A 22,476-nucleotide genomic window follows, 5' to 3' on the forward strand; every position below is an offset into this window, starting at 1 on the left:
GGCAGGGCCTGAGGGAGGGGAGGGACTGAGAGAGGGGTTGGACTGAGAGAGGGGCAGGGCTGAGAGAGGGGTGGGACTGAGAGAGGGGCAGGGCTGAGAGAGGGGCAGGGCCTGAGAGAGGGGTGGGACTGAGAGAGGGGCAGGGCTGAGAGAAGGGCAGGGCCTGAGGGAGGGGCAGGGCTGAGAGGGGCGGGGTCTGAGAGAGGAGAGGGGCTTTGGGAAGAGGCAGGGCTGAGAGAGGGGCAGGGCCTGAGAGAGGGCGGGACTGAGAGAGGGGCAGGGCCTGAGAGAGGGGTGGGACTGAGAGAGAGGTGGGACTGAGAGAGGGGCAGGGCTGAGAGAGGGGCAGGGCTGAGAGAGGGGTGGGACTGAGAGAGGGGCAGGGCTGAGAGAGGGGCAGGGCCTGAGAGAGGGGTGGGACTGAGAGAGGGGCAGGGCTGAGAGAAGGGCAGGGCCTGAGGGAGGGGCAGGGCTGGGAGGGGCGGGGTCTGAGAGAGGAGAGGGGCTTTGGGAAGAGGCAGGGCTGAGAGAAGGGCAGGGCCTGAGAGAGGGCGGGACTGAGAGAGGGGCAGGGCCTGAGAGAGGGGTGGGACTGAGAGAGAGGTGGGACTGAGAGAGGGGCAGGGCTGAGAGAGGGGCAGGGCCTGAGGTAGGGGCAGGGCTGAGACAGGGGTGGGACTGAGAGGGGCGGGGGCTGAAAAGGCTGTGCTGCCCACCTCTGGGATGGAGCAGAGAGCAGCCTGAGCCACCTTTGGGCCGCTTGAGTAGAGGGCCCTGCGCCTGCAGGTAACCAAGAAGGTTCCAGCTCCTCTATTCCCTGCTGGGCTCTGAGTGTCCTCCAGGTTTGTCACCACACAGACACGGGTAGATGAGGCGGCTGCTTTTATTAGGACTGAAGGGAAAGTCCTCCCTGGCGGAGGGGGCGGGGGTTGGGGAGAGGCTGCGGGGTCACTCCTCCTGCGCCGGGGTGTCACCCATCCTGGGAGGGCTCAGCGCCTCCTTCCAGGGGGAAGCCAACCGCTGGTGCCACAGGCTCAGCTCCGGGGCGCTCCTCAGGGCCACTCTCCTGCGTCCGAAGCGGCCCACAGGCCTGATTCTGCGGCCCGCGTACCAGGCAGGGTCGATGTCTGGGGCTGGAGAGAAAAGGCGAGACAGTCGCAATCTGCGTTCCCTGGTATGCCTGGTGCCCTGCCATGTGGTGTTGGGTGCAACTGCCTGCCCCCCACGGGGCTAAGCTCACAGGCCAGGCTGGGACCCACCCACAAAGGAGGGGCACCCGGAGGGTCAGGTGACACCTTTTCTGGGTGGTGTGGGGTGGCTTCGGGAAACAGGAATTCAAACTCACACCAGGACCAAGAACTAGTCCCCTCCGCAACCCCCACCCAGGCTCAACAGGGGACAAAGCATACTGGAGTCCCCGCCACCCTGGTGGTGGGAAGTGAATCCTGGACAGGGACACTGGGAAGCGGGTGAACACAGGCCACCCCCCACCCCAGAGCTGGGGCACTTCGTAAGGACGTGCCCCAGGTTAGGAGGTGGCTCTGGGGTGGCGGGGTGGGTGAGGGAGGCTGGCATCTGGTTGGGTGGGCACTCACTGCGGGTCTCCATGGAGTGCTGGTGGATGGGACATGTTGCCCCCCGCAGGGCCAGGCCCAGCAGCAGCAGGCACAGGAACCAGGCCCGCAGCACCTTCAGCCTCCTGGCTCCTCGCCGAGGCCCCGCTCCAGGTGGGATCCCACACGGGAGGGCTGGGCCTGGGGCAGAGGGGGCAGGAGCAACATTAAACACGCGTGAGGGTGCCTGTGTTACAAAGCTGGGAGCCTTAGGTCATGTGAATCCTGTGTGTGCGTGAGAGAGAGTGTGTGCACAGCTATGTGAGGGGTATGTGCAGGTATGAGCTTGTGTGTACATGTGGAAGGGTGTGTGTTTCTGGGAGTGTGTGTGTGTGTGTGTGTGTGTGTGTGTGTGTGAATTCTCTGCTCTGTGCTGGGTGGGCATGAGCGCAGAAGTAGCAGACCGCCTGGCGAAGTCCCGCGCCTCCTCAGGCCCCCATTCTGTCCTCTGCACAGTGAGTATTAATGAGGTGGTCCTGTGTGTCAGCTGTGTCTCCGTCATGTGGGCACTGACCCTGTTTCTTCAGAAGGAACTGGAGGTGTGTAAGCTGTGGGTGGGGAGGCAGGCTGTCTGGAGCAGCTCTGTCTGTCAGTCTGTCTGTGTTAGGAAGCTGGGGGTGCGGGAGGCCTCTGCATACTGTGTGCTGTGCACCCGGGCCTGAGAAGGGAGGGTAGAGGGGAGCAGGTTTGTGGGGAGCTGCCCAGAGGAGCTGCAGGGGTGGAGGGAGCCCAGCCTGAGTCATTGCTGGGGGTTGGGGACGAGGCATGGGCCAGGCTCAGGGGCTGGGACCCCAGTGCAGGGTTCTTTCCCTCATTCGGCCCAGGACCTCCTGCCGCCTGTCCAGTCCTGCCCCCAGGCCCATTGGAGGACGTGAGCGGACAGCTGGGCATTGCAGGAGGGCCAGCATCCTATGTCCATACCAAGAGCACCCCCCTCCCCATGACCCCTGGGACCTGCCACCAGCAGCAGGGCCACCCCCTACAGACAGGGGCACTGCGGGCAGCAGAGGGGCCAGGAAATGCACGTTGTCCTGTGGGTGGAGGCAGGGACCTGCCCGAACTGGCCCGTCCAGCAATTCCTCCTGCTGGGTCCTCGGTCAGGTTCCCCGCCTGTCTGTCTCAGGGGGGACCCCTCTGTCCACCTTGACTTTCCAGCCTGTCCTGAGCCACTCAGACAGTGCTGCCCACCTGGGTGGTTTTAAATGCCCACCCTTTTCTTTTTTGGGTGTCACACGGAGAGTGGGGGACCTCGACTCAGAAGTGGAGGTGCCACCATGAGAACAGAGTGCAAAGAGATGCTGCTCTCTCCTCCCCAGGGGCTGGGATTCATGCTGGATGGAGGGACCTCGGGAGAAGGTTAGCAGATCTAGATCCCTAGGGGGAGGTTTTTGCTGTCTGTCCAGGGGGATCCCCGTCTGCATTCTCAGTGCGGTGCAGGGGGGCCTCCCCCCTTTGCCTTCACCATGGACAGCGCCTGAGTACTGGGGGCCCTGGGCAGGCAGGCGTGGCCCTGAGGCACATAAACCGTGGGGTGGCTGCCCCGCCTGACCCTGCCCATCCCACCCAGTGCTAGCCAGCCTCACCGCTGGAAGAGCCAGCATCGGACCCAGAGGGAGATTTGCAGAGTGACAGTCCCCTGGGTTACTCACCACTGTTCCCCATGATGGTGCTGAGGAGGCCGGTGTCCTGAGTGTGACACAGAGGGAGCCAGCGGACCCCTTTTATAGCCCCAGGAGGAAGCAGCCCAGCCCCCTGATACCCTCCCTCGTCCCTTGGTCTCCACCTCCCGCACAAGGGGACATCTGAGTCTTTGTTTGTTTTCTTCTATTTTTTTTTTTTTTTAAACTCTCATCAGCGATGTGATTTGTCCCTTCCTGGGTTATATAATTTCATTTGGGCCAAGTGGTTTTAAAACACATTAGCCTTCCTTCTTCACGCCTGCCTTGGGGACACGGCAAAGTCAGGTGTCAACAGTCTGGGCAGCACATGAGCCACTGCCTCCCGCACAGAGGGCGACCGTGCGGCCACTCCGTCGCCTCCTCTAAGTCACGGCGAAAGGAGAAGGACCACGCCGGACACGGCGGTGTCACGTCTCCACGATCCTCCCCCGCCTGTGGCTTTCCATGGCGACATTCTCATACACGATCGACTCTCGTCCATTTCACAGCTTAAGAGAGCTTCCTCTCGAGGCTTTTACGAGTCTTCATCATTGATGTTTTCAATGGGCAAGTTTATTATTACCAGAAAACAAATCTGTTGAATTTTATTGTAAAGGCAATTTATATACATCTGGAAAGAAATTAACACATGCAGAAAAATAGAAAGAAAAAAAAAAACGAGAAAAAAAAGCACAATAAAAGCAAAGAAGTGGATCATTTCACAGGTGATGTGCTTCCTCCTATTGGTTTCCCACATCTTTTCTGGGCCAGTTCATCATATTTATATGTTTTTGAGTCTCATCTTTTCATTTAACAGTTAAGTCTTCGAGTTGAAATAAGTGAATATCCTACCATTTAACTTGGACCTAGACACCTAACTCATTTGTATTCTGAATAATTAGGCTATGTCAAAGGTCACTAAGTGCTGCTGAGTGTAGGGTCAGGGAGCCTGAGCTGGGGGAGGAGACCTGGGTAGCCCCCTCAGGCTTGTAGGTTGTGATAGGACATGCCCTTATGACCATCAATTCTCAGAAATTCTTCCGGGCTGTATCTCCCCCTCCGGGGATTGGCTGCCCATTCCTGGTGGCCAGCAAGCTCCCTGCAGATCTGGAGTCTGTGGGCACTGGTGAGGGGGCACGTGACTGGGGCCTGGGCAGTGGAGGGTGGGTGTGGGGCTGTGATGGTGGCTGCAGGTGAGGTCCCTGGGGATGGATTCCATCAGAACTGGGGGTGTCTCAGCGGTAGTGGTGGCCAAGTGCTCAGGGGTGTTTCTTACGAATCGTGGTGAAGGATCGCTGTCTGGAGATGTGCCCCTGTCTTAGAGGCAGGCCTCGGGTGGTCCCCACAGATATGTGGGCAATCAGGGTCACCTGGAGGCAGCTGTCTGGGCATCACCATGGGAGCATGTGTGTACATGTATGTATGTGTGCACGTGTGCCAGTACAAGTGTGTAAGCACACATATGCCTGTGTGTACAGTGTGCCTGTGTGTGTAGTGGGGACAGTAAACCCCTGTCAGCAAAGTAGCTTTGTCACAGAGTGGCACTGGTGCCCACCACTCTGGGGCTTCACCAGTGGGTCTGTAGACAGTGGGAGACAAAATATTAAAGGCATCAGATGAAGGAAAAACCCCTAAATAAAATGGTTTTTTTTCTATCACCATTTATTCTCCCTTTACCTTTTCTACCTCCCCCTTTAAATAAAATATTAAAGTAACAAATTCAGCAATGTATTAAAAACCTCATTATCTTGTCCAAATGAGTTTTATCCCAGGAAAGCAAGGGATTTTTCCTGTTGGAAAAAGCCATGAGGTGACTGAGGGGAATTGAGAATTCCGGAATGATTTGGGAGACACAAAGCATAGGGTGTGGTCTGATGAGGGGTGGGGAGGCACAGGGCTGGGGGCTGGGGCCTGGGGTTTCCGGCTCCAAGGCTGGGTGGCTCGGATGGGAGCGCTGTGGATGGGAGCTCTGTGGATGGGGGCGCTGTGGATGGGAGCGCTGTGGATGGGAGCGCTGTGGATGGGAGCTCTGTGGGAGCTCTGTGGATGGGAGCTCTGTGGTTGGGAGCGCTGTGGATGGGAGCGCTGTGGAAGGGAGCTCTGTGGATGGGAGCGCTGTGGATGGGAGCTCTGTGGATGGGAGCTCTGTGGTTGGGAGCGCTGTGGAAGGGAGCTCTGTGGATGGGAGCGCTGTGGATGGGAGCTCTGTGGATGGGAGCTCTGTGGTTGGGAGCGCTGTGGAAGGGAGCTCTGTGGATGGGAGCGCTGTGGATGGGAGCTCTGTGGATGGGAGCGCTGTGGATGGGAGCTCTGTGGATGGGAGCGCTGTGGATGGGAGCTCTGTGGATGGGAGCTCTGTGGATGGGAGCGCTGTGGATGGGAGCTCTGTGGGGGCGCTGTGGATGGGAGCGCTGTGGATGGGAGCGCTGTGGATGGGGGCGCTGTGGATGGGGGCGCTGTGGATGGGGGTGCTGTGGATGGGAGCGCTGTGGATGGGGGCGCTGTGGATGGGGGCGCTGTGGATGGGAGCTCTGTGGATGGGAGCTCTGTGGATGGGAGCGCTGTGGATGGGAGCTCTGTGGGGGCGCTGTGGATGGGAGCGCTGTGGATGGGAGCGCTGTGGATGGGGGCGCTGTGGATGGGGGCGCTGTGGATGGGGGTGCTGTGGATGGGAGCTCTGTGGATGGGAGCGCTGTGGATGGGAGCTCTGTGGATGGGAGCTCTGTGGATGGGAGCGCTGTGGATGGGAGCTCTGTGGGGGCGCTGTGGATGGGAGCGCTGTGGATGGGAGCGCTGTGGATGGGGGCGCTGTGGATGGGGGCGCTGTGGATGGGGGCGCTGTGGATGGGAGCGCTGTGGATGGGAGCGCTGTGGATGGGAGCGCTGTGGATGGGAGCTCTGTGGATGGGAGCGCTGTGGATGGGGGCGCTGTGGATGGGAGCGCTGTGGATGGGAGCGCTGTGGATGGGAGCTCTGTGGATAGGAGAATTGATGAGTTCCATGGTGGCAGGAGTTGGAGGAGCTGGAAGGATGGCTATGCGACTGCTCTGGACATTAGTAGCTCCTCAGGGAGACCTTGGTCATGGACCAAACACAGTGTGAACAGAGCACAGGTGGCCGAGAGCAGGTTCTGGGGCACAGCACCCCGTCCTGTCGTAGGAATACGCAGGGACATGTAGGGCAGCCAGAACTGTGTCTCCTTTGACTCCTAGGAGCTCACCTTGACTTTAGTTTACTTTGTGAATAAGGACAGGTGTCCATAAAAAACTGACCTCCCTTTCATTTATGGGAATCTTTTAATCATTTGTAGCATTGACTTGGGAGCAACACCCTTGAACCAGCCTCCATTTCGAGAAGGGGCCACCGATCCACCTTTTCCACCAATCCCAGCACAGCCTGAGGCTGGCTCATTCCACCCCCTGGAGGCTGCCTTTGCACTGGGAGCTGTTGTGGTGACCTGACAATGGCTCAGGGTGGAATCTGTGCAGCTGTGGGTGGGGCTTGTCCGCAGTCAGGTCTGAAGAAGTCTCATCATCGAAGGCCCTTGGGTATCACTTCTCCATCTTCCTCTTACAGGTACCAGGTGACCTGGACAAGACACCCATTGAGAGCTCACCCAACATCACTTCAGGAGTACAGAAACCACAGAAGGAGCTCCAGGAGGACTGCCTCGCACCAAAGGCTCCATGTCCTCCTCGGCAAACAGGCTTAAATTTGATCCCAGGTTTAAACCAACCAGGGAACCTACAAAGCAACAGCCAGGCTTGCGAGGGGCGATATGGTCAGTTTCTGTGCCCGGAGGCAGCTCTGGAGGCTCACAGTGGGCTCCTCTTACAACTGAATGAGCCACACAGACGCCCAGAAGTAGCCCTGAGTTCTAGCCTGTCTGAGATGGTGGACTTAGGGCTTATCTATGGAACTTGCGGCAAGTGGCCGGCGGGCACCATTCATGGGTCCTGGCCCTCTGAGCCCCAGGCTGCTGCCCCATGTACATTTCCATCACTGCCTCTCCCCACAGGTCCTTTAGGTCTGTGTCTGGGCACTGATCATATGCCACTCCTACCATGTGAATGCTCTGCCCTTGACCAGAGGGCAATGTCTCCCAGTCTCTGACCCACAGATGAACTTGCAGAATATTGGGGGTGGGGGGCGGTCAGGGGCTCTATTCCTCTCTCATTATTCAGCTGATCATGAGTTCAGTTCCTTCCTTGTGTTGATGCCCAATTTCCTTCTCCAATTACATCCACACTCTGATGCACACTGTTATTCCTTTCTGCTCCTTTCATGAAACCAACGGGAGAAAGGCAGCAGTGGACGGGGTGAAAGTTCATGGCAAATAGGTTTTCTGTGTGTCCTTCAAAAAATTTAAACAACATTGTCCCTAAGGGAAGATGCAGCTTAGAAGTCTCTCACGGATCGGAGCAGGCTGGCCCAGTGGCCTGGGAAGTTGTCAATGAATGGGGGTGAGCCGCTGCAGGTCTGAGGACCGTAATTCATTTCACAGGTGGGGTTCCATCATGGACGGTGTTTCTTCCTGCTTCTCCTCTGGATGGTGTGGGATGGAGAGTGCAGGGCAGATGGGGGGACATGGTGGCTGTGGGGGAGGGAAAGCAAGGCCGGCTGCTCTGTTGCTCTGTTCTGTTCCCAAGAACCTCTCCCCCTTAGGGCTGGTGGGTCATTACAGGTTTCTGCAATGCACAAACATACATGCACAATAAGCATGCACAGACGGGTGTGCACACAGGTGCACACACGTGCACAACAAGCATGCAGAGATGGGTATGCACACACATGCACAATAAACATGCAGAGATGGGTGTGCACACAGATGCACACATGTGCACAATAAACATGCACAGATGGGTATGCACAAGGATGCACACACATGCACATATAAGATTTTTGTTTAAGTCTTTTGCCAAGTTTACTTTACATGTTATTTTACCCCAATTTTCTTCTCTCTGAGGACTTAACACCAACAAGTAACCTGACATGCCACAGAATTTTGGAGACACCTCAGAGAGCCGGATGAATCCTTACCGAAAAGCTGAGGTGGGCAGTGCCCCTCCTGCTGTTGGGGTTTCTCTGTGTCAGGGACCCGCGGTACACAGATTTCCGGACAAAGGACTCCTCATCTTTGCCTTTGGAGAAAACACAGGGGCGTGCTTATTAATCACACACTCACCCAAACGAGTGTCTTTGCCTCCCAGGAAATGAACCAAGTAGCATAAAAATGGACATATCCCCCTCTGAGAAGTTCTCTTAGCACTCAGTAGTTTCAGCAATGCATCCACAGTAGCAGCTGTGCCAAGGAACACTCTTTGGAGCAGGCACGAAAACCCTACCTCCCTGGAGCCCAGAAATGCTCACTGGGGGCAAAGCAACAGGAAGGTCCCTGCACTGGTGTGGGGTCCGCCACTCCTTTCCTTTCCTTTTGTGATGTGACAGCCGGCCCGAGGGGCTGGGGACTCCTCCTCAGGAGAGCCTCTCCTCAGGGCTCTGTTGTGACACCCATCACACCAGAGCGTCCAGCAGGTGCAGGGGCATTGGCTGCGGCGTCCCACAGGTGATGTGGACATTCAGAGCCCTGCCTTCCTCCACGCCCCAGAGCCCCTCCCCAGCCTGCAGGGAGGAGGGACACAGGTGACTCTCACCTTGACTTTCAGGGGAATTGCTGAACTTCCTCCTCAGAAGGTGGGGCCCCGCCATCACCTGGAAGGAAGGAGACACCTCTGGGCTTCACTTGATTGTAAATTAGAAACAAGGGGAGCTAACTTGGGACCCATTATTCTTCCAGACTTTAAGTACTAACCCGGTGGACTGCTTTGCTCTTTGACAATAACTGAACTGTTAACAATATTAAAATGCATGGTGTCAATCAGTTAAGCGCCCAGTGCCAGAACATAAAAGGTGCTTTGCTCGGGGGAGCTGCCCATGTTGGGAGGCATGGGCTGTGAGGGTTCCTCCGGCTCCCACCCTCGGCTCAGTGTATCTGAGGCCACCAGCCTGTGAGGCTTGCCCAGTTCTCCACCGCCCCCTGGGCTTGCCATGCTCTGAGAAGGGGTGTCCATCCTTTGTCCATCCTTTGGAGGGAAGGAGAGAAGCACGCACCTCAACCCCATCTGAAGGGCCTGCAGGTGGATCCTCGGGACTCTGGCCCAATTTCCCAGCAAGTCGGGGCATAAATACCTGGGGGACAAGGAAGAAGCCTGTACGTTATCTCTGCCCTGTGTCACCTCCAGCCCCGGAGCCGGCTGGACACGGGGTGGTGTTTCTTCGCACTCGCTCAGGAATGCGGGGCAGGCACGCTGGCCCTGCCAGACAGGCCACTCAGTGCGCTGGGACGGGGGCACGACCAGGATTAGCAAACTAAAACACAGAACGGCCAATTTGCTCTGAATTCCAGAGAAACAACAAGCCATTCCTTAGCGTATGCCCCAGTATGCACGGGCTATTCTCACACGGGAAGATGAGTCATCGTTTATGCGAAATGGCGCCCTGCATTTTACCTGGCAGGCTTGTCCCGGCCTCTCCCAGGAACGGCTTTCATTCTCGGCAGGTGTTCTCACCAGAGTGATTTTGCCTGAACATCCCCAGCGTGACCCAGGAGAGATGTTGGGGGAAGTGGGGGCCTGCTGCCCTCCCACCCCCTGTTCTAGGCACACCGTGTCGGGGGCAGTTTGTTAAGCTGCCAACACGGGTGTCGTCATTCAGGTGCTTCCTCTGCACTCTGAACTGTGCACCTGGTGTCTTTCAAACCCTCCTGGGCGCCGAGGGTCCCTCTTAAAGCACTTTCTCCAGTTAGAAAAGCAATGAATGAAAAAGAGCTCCCCAGGGCACAGCCAACGGATGGCTGTTAGGGCACTGAGGCAGCAGTTCAAGGACGGGGAGACGGCTGCCCAGGGCTCTCACCCTCTAAGCCTGGCCAGGAGTCGGGGCACCCAGGCCCCGGGCACTGCAGTGTCCACTCACCGGGAGCTTAGACCTCCTCCGGGGCTTCCCCGAGGGCTTCACCGTGAGCCCTGCAGCCCGCAAGGCTGCGATCCTGGCCTCGATTTCCGACACCTGGAGGGTCAGTGAAAACAGACAGACATCCCTCAGGAGTCCCACCTCCCGTCACAGTCCTGGGAGAGCAGCTGCCCTCCTCCACCAGTTTTACTGTGTTTCCCACCCAGATGTACTTTCTGGGGCCCCATTTCATGCAAGTGCCATGGTTGTTGGGGAAGGGCTGGGTCACCCCCAGCTAGGAACAGAGTCTGAAGGATAGGCCCTCTCTTCTCTGTGGGTCCCTGGGGGCAGGGCTGAGCAGAGCCCAGTTCTCCATCACCCCCTGGTGACTGTCCCTGGGAGGCCTGCTCTGTCCTTGGACCTTTGTCACCACCAACACCTCCACCCTTACACTGAAGCTCTGGGCCCATGCTCCTCGGGCCAGAATGTGGTCCTGAGCCCTGGGCTGCCCTAAACTCTTAACTGCTTCTAGAGAAGCCCCTCCATGGGGTGGGGCATCGTGAGTGCCTGCATTTTTCTCCAGTGGCTACAAACCCGCCTGCCCCTCTCTACAGCAAAGGGGAAGGGACAGGGGTGAGGCAAGCGGGTGGTGGTGGGGGTGTGAATCCCACGGGGACCCCCAAACTCCTGTTCTGAAGCCGAAGGGGCTCCCCTGCGTGAGCCATTGGGAAGCCCCTCCCCTGCTGTCACATCGTCAGGGCTCCACGGCTGTCAGTCTTGGGGAGCCATCTGCTCCCGAGGCTGTGGGCTACCTCGCTCTCCGCCTGCTGAACCTCGGAGGCCGTCACGGCCACCCTGTCCTCCAGCTGCGACAGCGCCTCGTCCGGGGTCCTGGCGGTCTGCAGGGGGCCCTGGGAGCCCGGGGGCCTCTTTTCCCATCTGTGTGTTTGGCCCGCAGATGTGCACACCTAGGACAGGAGAGATGCAGCTTCACCAACAAGGACCTCATCCTACCCTCCTCTTTCCTCTTCACTCCTGGAGCTGGGCGGTCAGCCAGGGGCTGGGCCCCCTGTGGCCCTTGTCACGACCCCTCACTGACCTTCAGGGGTCAGCTGCCTGCCCTGGGCTGGGCTGCTGGGTTGGCTATGGACTGTTGACCCCTGACCCTACCTCCGCCCATGTCCTGTGGAGACCGCGGGGGATGGCCTTACCTCTGGGGTCATCCTGGGGAGGTCCTCCAAGGAAGTGCTCCTGTCCAGCTCCGCCCCTTTGTCCTTGCCCTCCTCCTCAGAAGAGGCCCCCTGGTCACTGACATGGCTGGTCAGCTCCTCCAGCTTTCTCTTCAGGGTCTCCTCCTCCATGTCCGCCTCCGTGGGCTCGCCGGCACCGGGACCCTGAAATGAGCAAGTGAGCAGGTCCGGTTCAGTGGCATCTGTGCGCACCGTACTCAGAGGCAGGGCTCTGGGAGGGTGGCATCCCCGAGCACACCTGAGGCTCCCGCTGAGCAGTGTCTCCATCCATTCTCCCCAGGAGCTTGCCCAAGGCCCCAGACCCGGCCTCCAACCTGGCTCTGTAGGGTGGGCAGCTCCTGGTGATCCTGATGCCAGCAGGCCATCTAAGATCCACCATTTATCTATTTACACATTTATTTGACTTATAATTTGCATGCCATATTATATTAGTCTCCTGTGTACAGCAGAGTGATTTTACATGAATATACCTGACAAAGCCATCCCCACAGTACGGCCAGCACCATCTGTCACCCTGTGTGGTCTGGAGGCTGTTCCTGGCTCTGCTCCCTATCCCCGAGACTTACTTTTTAGGTGGGACTTGTACCTCTTACTCTCTCTCTTTTCTGCCCAGCCCCTCCCTCTCCTTCCCTTTGGCAATCATCTCTTTGTTCTCTGTATGAGTTTGTTTCTGTTTTGTTTTGTTCATTGTTTTCTTTTTTTAGATTCCACATATAAGTGAAATCATGTGTATTCCTCTTTTTCTGTATGACTTACAATTATTGTTTTGTTAATCCTCACCCAAGGCTATTTTTTTCATTGCTTTTTAGAGAGTGGAAAGATGGGAGAGATGGGGGGGGGGCGGGTATGTGGAGAGATAGAGACAGAGAAATATCTACATGAGAGAGAGAGACACATATGGACTGGTTGGCCCCTTCACATGCCCCAAGCAGGGCCAGGGATCAAACCTGTAGGCCTTGACTGGGAATTGAACCTGAGACTCCTTGATGTGTGGGCTGCCACTCTAAACATTGAACACACAGACCAGGTGTCAGTACGACTTATTTTTAAGGAAACGTTTTTATTGATTTAGAGAGAGAGGAAGGGAGAGGAAGAGAGAGAAACATCGATGTGAAAAATAACATGATATCAGCTGTCTTCCACACACTCCCTATTGGGGATCAAGCCTGAAACCCAGGTATGTGCCCTGACTGGGAATTGAACCGGTGACCTTTCTGTGCATAGGATGGTGCCTAACCAACTGAACCACCCTGGCCAACACTTTCTGTACAACTTATTCCACTCAGCATAATACCCTCTACATCTGTCCATGTTGTCATAAATAGCAAGATTTCATTTTTTTTTCCAGCTGAGTCATTTCCCATTGTATATATGTATCACCTGTTCTTTATCCACTTGTCCTTTGCTGGGCACCTGGGTTGTTTCCATATCTTGCCTATTCTAAATAACGTGCAGTGAACGAGGGGTGTATAGATCTTCACTAACTATTTCCTTAGTTTGTGCTTTGTTGGCACCTCAACCTCCTTTAACAAAGGGGCTCTGGGACCCTGTTTCCAGGTGGGTCATCAGACATTCCACCACTGATGTGCGTTTGCTCACTCCAAAACCCTGCAGCCGAGGATACAGTGGCTGGGACACAGCCCACTCCCACCAGCAAGACCCAGCACCCACCCCCTGGGAAGCACCAAATTCTCAAGCCGTGGATGGAAAGCTGAGGCCGTCCCTGAGGCCATGACCCGGGGAGGGTAACCAAGACACCCGTCTTCCCACACCAAGGGCTCTGGGACAGCAAAAGCAGGAGGGGTGACAGATTCACCAAGACCAGGGAGCTGGACATGAAAGGCCGATGGGGATCGTTACCGGGGCAGCTGCTGTCCCTCGCAGCACAGGAAGGCGTGAGTTAACGAGGCCAGGCCGATCAAACCAAAACTCATTATCTGCAGGAGCTGCAGGTCACTGGTGGGCCAGGGGACAGCTTGAAGTGACTAAACACACAACTTCCTCATCCTTGAGTCACCAGGCTCTTGAGTCACCAGAAGCTATTAGCTCCCAGACGGGGACGGGAGAAAATCAATTCTTGTTCCGTTTTCTGCAGGCCCAGCAGACGCAGCCTTCCTGCCATTATCTCTCTCGAGGCTCACCTGGGTTTAGCAGAGGGCAAGGGCCCTTCCAGGGAAAGGTGCCTCTGCATTGTTTGCAAGGTAATTAGTTTGGTCTTCACAGCACTGAGAGCCCTGAGCGGGCGGAGCCCCCCGAGGAAGAGCTAAGCTGAGGGAGGTCACCTCGAGGGTTTCGCTCTGGAGCGGCCCTGGTGACGGAGACCACCTCTGGTTGCACTCAGAGTTTAAAGTGACAGCCGTCAATACCTCGGAGCAGTATTGACAAGCCCAGCAGACAGCCTTGTGTCCTGGAGCAGTCAGGATGCTAGGCTGCCAGTGCCAAGAGTGTCATTGTGAGGTGTCACTGAAGGAAGATAAACTCCCCACGATGACAACTGGGGCCCTTCTCACCTGGGGCTGGGGGAGGTGAGCAGGAACTGGGGTAGCATAGAGCCATGGAAAGGCAGCAGCAGGCAGAGGAGCCGGGGGGTTGGCGTGGTGCTCTCACCAGGCCAGGCTGGCACCCAGGCCTCTCGGGGAGGGAGGCCTCCAGGACCGCATGCAACCGCAGATATAACAGCTCCGGGTTTCTATCTGGCATTGAGAGCCACTGGGGCCATCAGACACGCCCACGGAACACCTGCTCCTCGGGGACTCAGGGGCCACCTCCATGCAGCTGCTGAGCCTTCCCCCTCGGCCCCAAATGGCCACTGCGTTGGCGGTGGCATCTTCCCCTGTGTGAGCCCCAACTGTCAGGGTCATCATGTTACTAGACTCGTACGAACGGACATCAAGTGTGAACGGTTGCCTTCAGCTTCTGGGCGACAAAACCAAAATGTATAACTTGCAAGCACAACACAGACATAGGCCATGCATTACACGGAACAGCCATAATCTGGGACTGACGAGGCTCCTGTGGGGAAACCGAGTCAGTGTGTGCAGGCTGAGCATGGCTTCGATGACCCGGGGCCGGCTCTCGGGAGTGGGGGGCTCACCCCCCACGGTGGTGCGGGTTAAGTGCCGGGGCTCCGTTTCCTGCCCCCGCCACCTCAGCCCCGTGGAAGTGTCCTTCGTGCTGCGTGCTGTGCCATCGTTGGCCTCCTCGTGGCAGGAGGAGTTATTTATAGAAAGTCCTTCCTGAATATTCCTCACCCAGAAAGTCCTAACTATGGGTACAAAGCAGAGAGACAGGTGACCGATCACAGGAGCACCATTCAGATGTGCCCCAATAAGACATTGCTCTGGAGAACTCAGCGCGTGTCTGTGAGTCTTGGGGTCGGAAGGGCTGCTCTGGGGGCAGAGGTAGAGGGCCCCCCATCCCGGCCCCAGAGCAGCTCTGGTGTGGCTGCATTTGGGAGCATCGCCTCCTGCTGCCCGGTTTCCTTGATATAAAGACGCATTCTAGGTGAGATGTTAATCGAAGAACATAGAGTTGATAGAGGTAAATGAAGAAAAATTTCCAGAGATAAGATACAAGCATGAGCCAGAATAATTCAAGGTGGCTTACAGGACAGTTAGTACCAGCTGGGGTATGTATTTTACTGAAAGTTACTAAGGTTGCTAAATCAAAAACCGACTGAAAATTGACAATTTAATTCTAGTCTTCATCCCATTGTCTTCTGACTAGGAGACTGGGAGATCCTCTGCCACTGTGGTCCTGCCACATGGGAAGTCTCTATCGCAGGAGGTTTCTGTCACAGGGAGGGCTTTATCTCAGGGAGGGCTGCATCCCGGGAGGCCTCTGTTCCCAGGGGAGGACTCTACCCGGGAAGTCTCTATTCCAGGGGGAGCTCGCAATCCTGGGAAGATGTCTATTCCAGGAAGGAGGTCTCTATCCTGGGGGAAGGTCTCTTTCCTCTGGGGGAGGTCTCTATCTCAAGGAGGTTTCTGTCCCAGGGGAGGACTCTATCCTGCTGAACATTTGGCATCCTCTCCGCCTGCCAGCTCAGTGCTTGGCCTATGGGTCTCCAGGAGGGGAGCTCCACAAAGGCACCCTCCAGAGCTCCCAGGGGGGGCTCTGTGCCAGGCACCAGCGTGTGGAGGAAGCTGGACCTGCACTAACCCAGGCTCTGCAGATGTGTGTGAGACCAGCCTCGGGGCAGCTGTGGCTCAGGATTCTCCATCCAGAGCAGGGCCCATTCACCCCATCTGGGTTCCATGCTTTGAGAGTCATCAGTTACAAAACGGCCCCAACCCCACAATTTCTTCCATAGAAGTCAGGGCCCCATCCGAGACTGGTGAGTCAGGATCAGCCTAGCAGGTCACGATGTTCTCCTCTGAAACAGCATTGCCTTTCCCCCAATGAAATGTACTTGCTTGTTCTCATCAGTTGTCTGTAAATGGGCTTGTGATTTAATTTCAGTGAAAGAAGCCTGTGGTAACAAAGGAAACTTGTGATGGATGAACTACGTCATAAATCGGTGTTTTTATGTGAGTAGTTCTCACTAATTTAGGGCTTACGTACTTTAAGTTGAAATTTCTTTTCTTTTGGTTAATCCTCACCTGAGGATATTTTTCTATTGATCTTTTAGAGCGCGTGGAAGACAGGGGGAAAGAAGAGAGAAACATTGATGTGAGAGAAACACATCGATTGGTTGCCTCCTGCACGCACTCCGGGAGGAGACTGGAACCGAACCCGGGACCTTTTGGTCCGCAGGTGACGCTCTAGACACTGAGCCAAACCAGCTAGGGCCAACTTGAATTTTCTTAAAGGAATGAAGTTCTGAGCCTTGCTACAATGAGGATGAACTCAAAATCAGAAAGCAGCCGGTCACAAAGGGTCCTGCATTGTATGATTCCATAGACAGGAAGGCAGATGGGTGGTGGCTGGGGCTGGGGAGGGGGCTGGGAGTGTTTGCCCAAATTGGGGTGGTGGGCAGGCTTTCCAGAAACCCCTCCACCATGGGAACACACACATTTATTTTGATGTCATCACTCATCTCTGTTAAGTAGGCTTGTGCAATCTTACAGCTTTTAAAGTATGGAACGCTGTAATTTCTATTATGATTTGGTATAAGATGAAAAAGCTCCACTCAAAGAAGCTACCAGGAGTCTTCCCACGCCCCGTACCTGGCTCGCAGGTGAGGTCTGGCCGCTCTGAGTGGAGAGGTGGGAGGCTGCCTCTCGGGCCTGTATGCTGTCTTCATCAGAGGTGTCCACATGGGCCAGGCACCGCGAGGGGAGCTGCTCGTTCCTGACGATGCTCACCCCTGGGGAAGGACAGTGGGTTTGGATTATTGGGGGTGAGAGACTAAAAGTCAATGGACATTTTTTCCAACAGAAAAATGAGAGATCGGAGCAACCACAGACGTGATTATATTCTTGATGTTATGGGGCTGAGACCCTTCAACCAGACTAAGTTCCAACAAGAAACTTCAGGACACAGAGGAGGCCCAGTGCTCACCACGGCCCACCTGGTTGACCCTCAATGGAGCCTGGACTGCTGGCCACAGCAAGATACCCAACGTGTGCTGTTTTAAGCTGGTACGTTTGTGTAATCTGTTACCAGCAATAGTGAACAGGCACGGCCTTCTCAATACCTACTTTGGCACTGTAACCGTTTTCACAGTGAGGGCACTGAGGCCCGGGGGCTGAGCGGCTTGGTCGAGTTGCACACCATTTTCCATCAAATCCCAGACCGTGCAGTGGTTTGATGCTCTATTAGGAAAGTGATAATATTGCCCGTCACACTCCCACACACACCTTTTCTACCACGCGCCCTGCGACCTGCTCCCAGTGTGAAGATGGGGAATGTGTCTTCGCGTCACTGAGGTAGGGTAGTGGGCTGCAGCGCTGGGCTTGACCCAGAATGGCAGGCCTCTCAAGAGCCTTTTCTCAGCCTGATACAGTCCCTCAGCTTGTCCCTCAGCCCTACCCCGCCACCGAGCACACACCTGGGTGATTAGGGACCACGGAGGGGATGAGTGTGTCCCAGTCTGCATGCTCAGTCAATGTAGATTCACTTACTCCTTGTTTAGCTCGCCTTCCCCGCCCAATGCCTCCAGGGTCCTAGTGGGTGTGTGGCTCATGAGATTATGGTCTCTTTAATATAATGAAAAGGGAGAAGGGAAAGAGGACGGTGTCCTAACCACATTGCGCAGCCGCGTTAGTGGAAGGCTGTGCTGCTGTGTGATCTTATTTGCCCGACGTCAGCAGGGAGTCTGACTCTGACCGCACGCGCACCCCCAGAGGCACAGACAATGCTTCAGGATTTCATTAGGAAGCAAACTGTCTGGCAACAAATTCAATCAAGCGAATCTGTGTTCTCAGCACTTACAGACCTCCCCATTCATGAGGGACCAGGTAGGTGTCACCCCCATGGAACTGCCCCATGGGTCCCCAGCGGCACCCTGAGTCCTCAGCTGTGAGATGCCCGGTCCCGGTCAGGACGGTTGGTCCAGTGACCATCGGTCTGTTGTTTCAGGAAGACCTGCATGTCCCTGCCCTGCCACAATGTCCTCTGTAAAGGGGGCAGTGAGCCCTAGGGGGCTTGGCTCCTCAGTGGATAGAGCATTAGCCCAAAGCCCAAAGGGTCCCATGTTTGTTTCCCGGCAATGGCACATACCTCAGTTGCAAGCTTGACCCCTAGCCCTGGTCAGGGCACATGCAGGAGGCAATCAATTGACATTTCTCTCTCCCCATTTCTCCCCCTCCCTCTCTTCTAAAAACCAATTAAATAATATCCTTGGGTGAGGATTTAAAAATAACAAACAAACAAAAAATAACTAAAGGTGGCAGCAGCTGTGTGGTCAGGTCGGGGGTCAATGCTGGTTATCTGAGTGTTGCGAGGGGCACACGCAGCTGGGGGTGGGGGGTGTGTGGGAGAAGCAGGAATCCATGAGGTTTGCCAGGACTGCACACGCCCGCCAATCACAGGGAAGGAAAGGCCTGCTTTAAACCAGCCAGTGTGTCTGCCCAACTTGGGGTGGCGGGCAGGGTTTCCAGAAACCCCTCCACCATGCAGAGCCCAGACGGAAGACAGCGGCCAAGGCCACCTACCAGGAGTGGCAGCGATTCCCAGGGCTCCTGGGCAGGACTCTCCTGGCAGGCAGAGCTCAGTGCGGGCATCCCGTCCGGCAGAGGAGAGGATGTCTGTCTGCTCTTCTGGGTGGGAGTGGCCCCCAGAGGCCCTGGCATCAGCCTCCTGCAGGACCACGGCCTCCTGGGAGGTGGCCTCCTCCACGCAGGGCTCACCTGTGAGGGCCTGAGCACATGGGGCCTGTCAACCGCTGGGGGGATTGGACTTGGGGCAGCTCCTTGGCGTGCGGGTCTGTGCAATGCACATCCGGAGGGCTTCCAGGCGCCGTCTGCTGACCGAGCACCACACACCTCCCCTCTGGGAGCCACATGCCCCCACTCCTTTCCAGCTTGGCTGTGCTGGGGCTGGGGGCAGGAAGGAAGTCCTCCCAGGCCCTGGAGGCCATAGGAAACGGAAACTGCACCCCCAGAATTGCAGCTGGAGCAGGACCCGTGGCCCAAGGCCTCTTGGGTGCTGGCTCCCCACCCTGCTGGCCTGTCCCCAACAGAGTTGTGCCAGTCAACCTGGGCAGGCCCAGCCCTGTCCCAGCTGTGCCCGGGCTCTGCCTGAGCCCAGGGGACCCCGACTTCAGGGGTCCTGCTGAAGCTGGGCGTCGCTCTGGGTCTTGTGCCCAAGCTGCATGTGCCCTATGGGTGATTGGCACAGCCTCTGGTCCTGAGAGTGACCCTGTGAAGGGAGATGGTCAGCCCTCTCAGGTGGTGGGGTATGGAGCCTCACGGAGGGTCCCCAGACCAAGGTCACAAACCTGAAGAGCAGAGTGACCACCTGTCCTGGCTGCTGGGTGGGCCCTGTGGGGCCACAGTGCTGCTGTGATTATTAACGGCAGCTCCTCCACGTAGGACCAGCCTCCTTTGGGCAATAAGCTTATGCCCCCACCAATAACATGGAGGTCCAGGCACGTCCAACTCCTGGGCAGATGCCAGTCCTCTGTCTGCCCTCCCGAGTGAGTGGGCTGGGCCTTACTTCCGGGACAAGCACCCAGCCTGAACGCCCCATGCCCCTCACTCAACTGCCCTGCCCCCCACAGCCATGCTGCCAGCTCAGCCTCCCCCGAGAGCCTGCTGGATCCCGTCCCTGACCTGCTGTTCCCAGGAGGGGTGGGCAGGAAGGAGAGCCCACTCACCTGCAGGCTGTCCGGGGCCGCTGGGACTGAGGACAGGCTCGGGGGGTGACCGTAACACCCCTCGGAGTCATCAGAGTCCTCCTCGAAGTCCAGGCTGTGAATGGGGAGGAGGCGCTTTTTCTTGGTGGGCACAGGCTGGGCAAGAGGAAAGCGCGGTCAGTGGACAGGGAGGACTGGACGCCCCTCACCCCAGGGCCCTAAAACAAACCCGATGAGCCCCAGCTCTGAAGCCACATCAAAAGTCTGCCCAGAGCCCCCCCCCCCCCCCCCCCGCCACAGGGTCTGCATGGCCAGTACCCCTCACAGAGATGAGAGGAAGCTGCTGATGGACACGCGGTTGCCCAGGACACAGGCCCCAGAAGGCTGCAGCCTTGGGGGCAGGTAGGCTTCGGGTTTCCCACCCTTGAGGTTTTAGGCAAAAGGGGGAGGCAGAGGGGAGAGGGAGAACTTGTGCACCTTAGATGCAAGGTCAGAGGTTAGCTCTGACCCCCCTGATGGTTTCCATCCTTCAGACGGATGTGTAGGGAAGAGTGCAGACACTGGGGAGTGTTCTGGAAGGTTAGTAAGTGGCGCAAACATACTTTGGTCATAAACAGATGCGTGTATTCCCCCAGAGCAGCCGGGTTGACCTGGCATTGCGGCTCTCTCCTAGTGACTCCGCCCATACTTATCATCGCCTGCTGTACCCCTCCCTCCAACCTGCTTCTCCCACCTGCTCCTCTTCAACGGCTCCTCTTCCATCATCCTACCCAGAAACCCTGGGGGTTACTTTGCGTGTCTTTATCTCCATAAATAAATTTAAAAATAAGTGAAAACAGAAACAAACACCAATAAAAAATAAGGCTCATGTTTTGTCCTAGAAAGAAGCAAAAAAGTTCGCAGTTTGAGGGATTTACATCCCTGAAAGGTGCAAAGGCCATCTTAGGATGACCCCAGTGTGCCCTCTGCTTCTGCCCTTCCAACCATTGCTCCAGGGGCCGAGGCCAAGGGCCAGGCAGGTCTGGGGGTCTAGGCAGCCTTCTCTGCAGCCTCTGCCCACCCATGGCTTGCTAGGGGTTTCTTATGGTGACGGTGACCTTCTGCTGAAAGTATTCTTCTATCTGGTGCTTATGGCCCTCAGAGATGGTCCGGGCGTGGCAAAGGGAGGTGGAGCCTTAGCGCTCAGCTATAGTGGAGTCATGGGAGCACTGGGGTTTTTAGGAAGTCAGAGCCCAAGGCTGCAGCCCCGGGAGCGGTGGGGGAAGACTTACTTTGCTGCCAAGGGGATGGGCCTGAGCCCCTGTGTCCAGCTCTTCATCCGTATTGGAACTCTCGCTGTCTCTACTTCCCTCTCCAGGGCTTGGCTCAGGCTCACCTGCAACAGACACCTGCATGACTCTGTTTAGGGAGAGATAGACTGGAGGCAAACCCTCTGTCTACCCCCCTCCTCACATCCATCCTCCCACCCATTCATTCATCCATCCATCATCCACCCACCCATCCACCATCCATCCACCATCCATCCACCCATCCACCACCCATCCATCTATCCACCCATCCACCATCCATCCATTTTCCATTCACCATCCATCCACCCATCCACCATCCATCCATTTTCCATCCACTATCCACCATCCATCCATCCATCCACCATCCATCCATCCATCCATCCATCCATCCACCATCCATCCATTTTCCATCCACCATCTACCATCCATCCATCCACCCATTCACCATCCATCCATTTTTCATCCATTATCCATCCATTTTCCATTCACCATCCATCCATCACAAACATCCAGGCAAGGCCCTCTGTTGACCTTACAATGACCTATCCAAGCATCAGTTAAAGCTGGTGTCCTCATCATAGCAGAAAACCAGTGCTCTGAATTAATGTTATAGGATCACACCTGTAGGCATTCACCCCACAGTCACCCACCCCTTGAGGGAGGCTTAGAGCTAATTTTGTTTTCCTAAACAAACCACTTCTCCCACAGTCTCATTCCCCCTGCTTATCTGCAGGCCCGGCCTCGGGCACAGCTGGAAGGGAGTGAGGCTCAGCCCCAGGCCCTTCTTCCTTTCTCTGCCCCTCCTCTGCCCCCAGAGGTGAACACCAGCCAGCCAGCTGGTGGCCCCTCTCTGAACAGTGACAGTCTTGAAACTCAAGTCAAACAGCCAGATAGAGGGCATTGTGACGTGGACTCTGTCTGCATCGAGGGCATGTGGACGTGGTTTCCAAAGGCCCAGGTGTGTGTGACCGGTCAGGGTGGTGTCCCTGCCCCTCTGCTTAAATATGAGCAGCATCTCCATGACCCTGTGGTTATCAGCCCTTTACATATCCCTCTACACCTGGGACAAGGGTTTGATATTAACCCACCTCTGGCTATTGAGTCGTGGTTAAAGAAACCCAAAGGATTTCCCACGTTCCCGACCTGGAACATATTTCTTGGTAGGGAGGTGGAAATGAAGATAAAAATGTCTGAGCAAGAAGGACTTACTGTGGACACCGGGTAAGCTCTGTGCTCTGTCAGACAAACCTACAACCAAAGAGAAGGGGCTGAGAAGAAAGACACCCTGTGGGGTGTGAGCTCAAGGACAGGAGAGAGGGGACTCCTCCCACCCACGTCCCCCCACACCGCTTCCCGCTGCCCCTGCCATCCAGTCCTGGGGCCTCTGGGAAAGGGCTGCTCGGCAGACCCCGGGCGCCCCCAGAACTGCACAGGGTCTGCAGCAGGTCCTGGCTGGCACTGCAGTCATTTCTTTGTTTG

General features: G+C 56.4%; 2 protein-coding genes across 5 annotated transcripts in view; both read right to left on the reverse strand.

The window, feature by feature from the left end:
• Positions 1-970: 970 nt before the first annotated feature.
• PRLH (prolactin releasing hormone) lies at positions 971-3,291 on the reverse strand (the record flags this gene model as incomplete). Its single annotated transcript, XM_084893010.1, is given in 4 exon segments — positions 971-1,023; positions 1,026-1,133; positions 1,596-1,754; positions 3,263-3,291. Coding segments are annotated over 4 exon segments (333 nt in total). The 5' UTR covers positions 3,276-3,291.
• Positions 3,292-6,209: 2,918 nt separating this feature from the next.
• Positions 6,210-22,476, reverse strand: part of MLPH (melanophilin) — a 30,752-nt gene continuing 14,485 nt past the window's right edge. For 2 of the 4 annotated variants that reach the window (XM_084892763.1, XM_084892764.1), the window contains exons 5-16: positions 22,207-22,245; positions 20,980-21,083; positions 19,730-19,864; positions 18,567-18,771; positions 16,638-16,777; positions 11,431-11,613; positions 11,032-11,187; positions 10,244-10,336; positions 9,383-9,460; positions 8,926-8,983; positions 8,312-8,412; positions 6,210-7,865 (exon numbers count right to left, since the gene is read on the reverse strand). In XM_084892763.1, coding sequence (XP_084748889.1) covers positions 7,770-7,865; positions 8,312-8,412; positions 8,926-8,983; positions 9,383-9,460; positions 10,244-10,336; positions 11,032-11,187; positions 11,431-11,613; positions 16,638-16,777; positions 18,567-18,771; positions 19,730-19,864; positions 20,980-21,083; positions 22,207-22,245 — 1,388 coding nt within the window. In that variant the 3' untranslated portion in view covers positions 6,210-7,769. Of the gene's footprint in view, positions 7,960-8,311; positions 8,413-8,925; positions 8,984-9,382; positions 9,461-10,243; positions 10,337-11,031; positions 11,188-11,430; positions 11,614-16,637; positions 16,778-18,566; positions 18,772-19,729; positions 19,865-20,979; positions 21,084-22,206; positions 22,246-22,476 lie in introns of all 4 variants that reach the window. The other 2 variants (XM_084892765.1, XM_084892766.1) reach the window with 2 other exon arrangements.

Source organism: Pipistrellus hanaki (genome assembly GCF_964339955.1).
Source record: "Pipistrellus hanaki genome assembly, chromosome: 8".
Taxonomy (NCBI): Eukaryota; Metazoa; Chordata; class Mammalia; order Chiroptera; family Vespertilionidae; genus Pipistrellus; species Pipistrellus hanaki.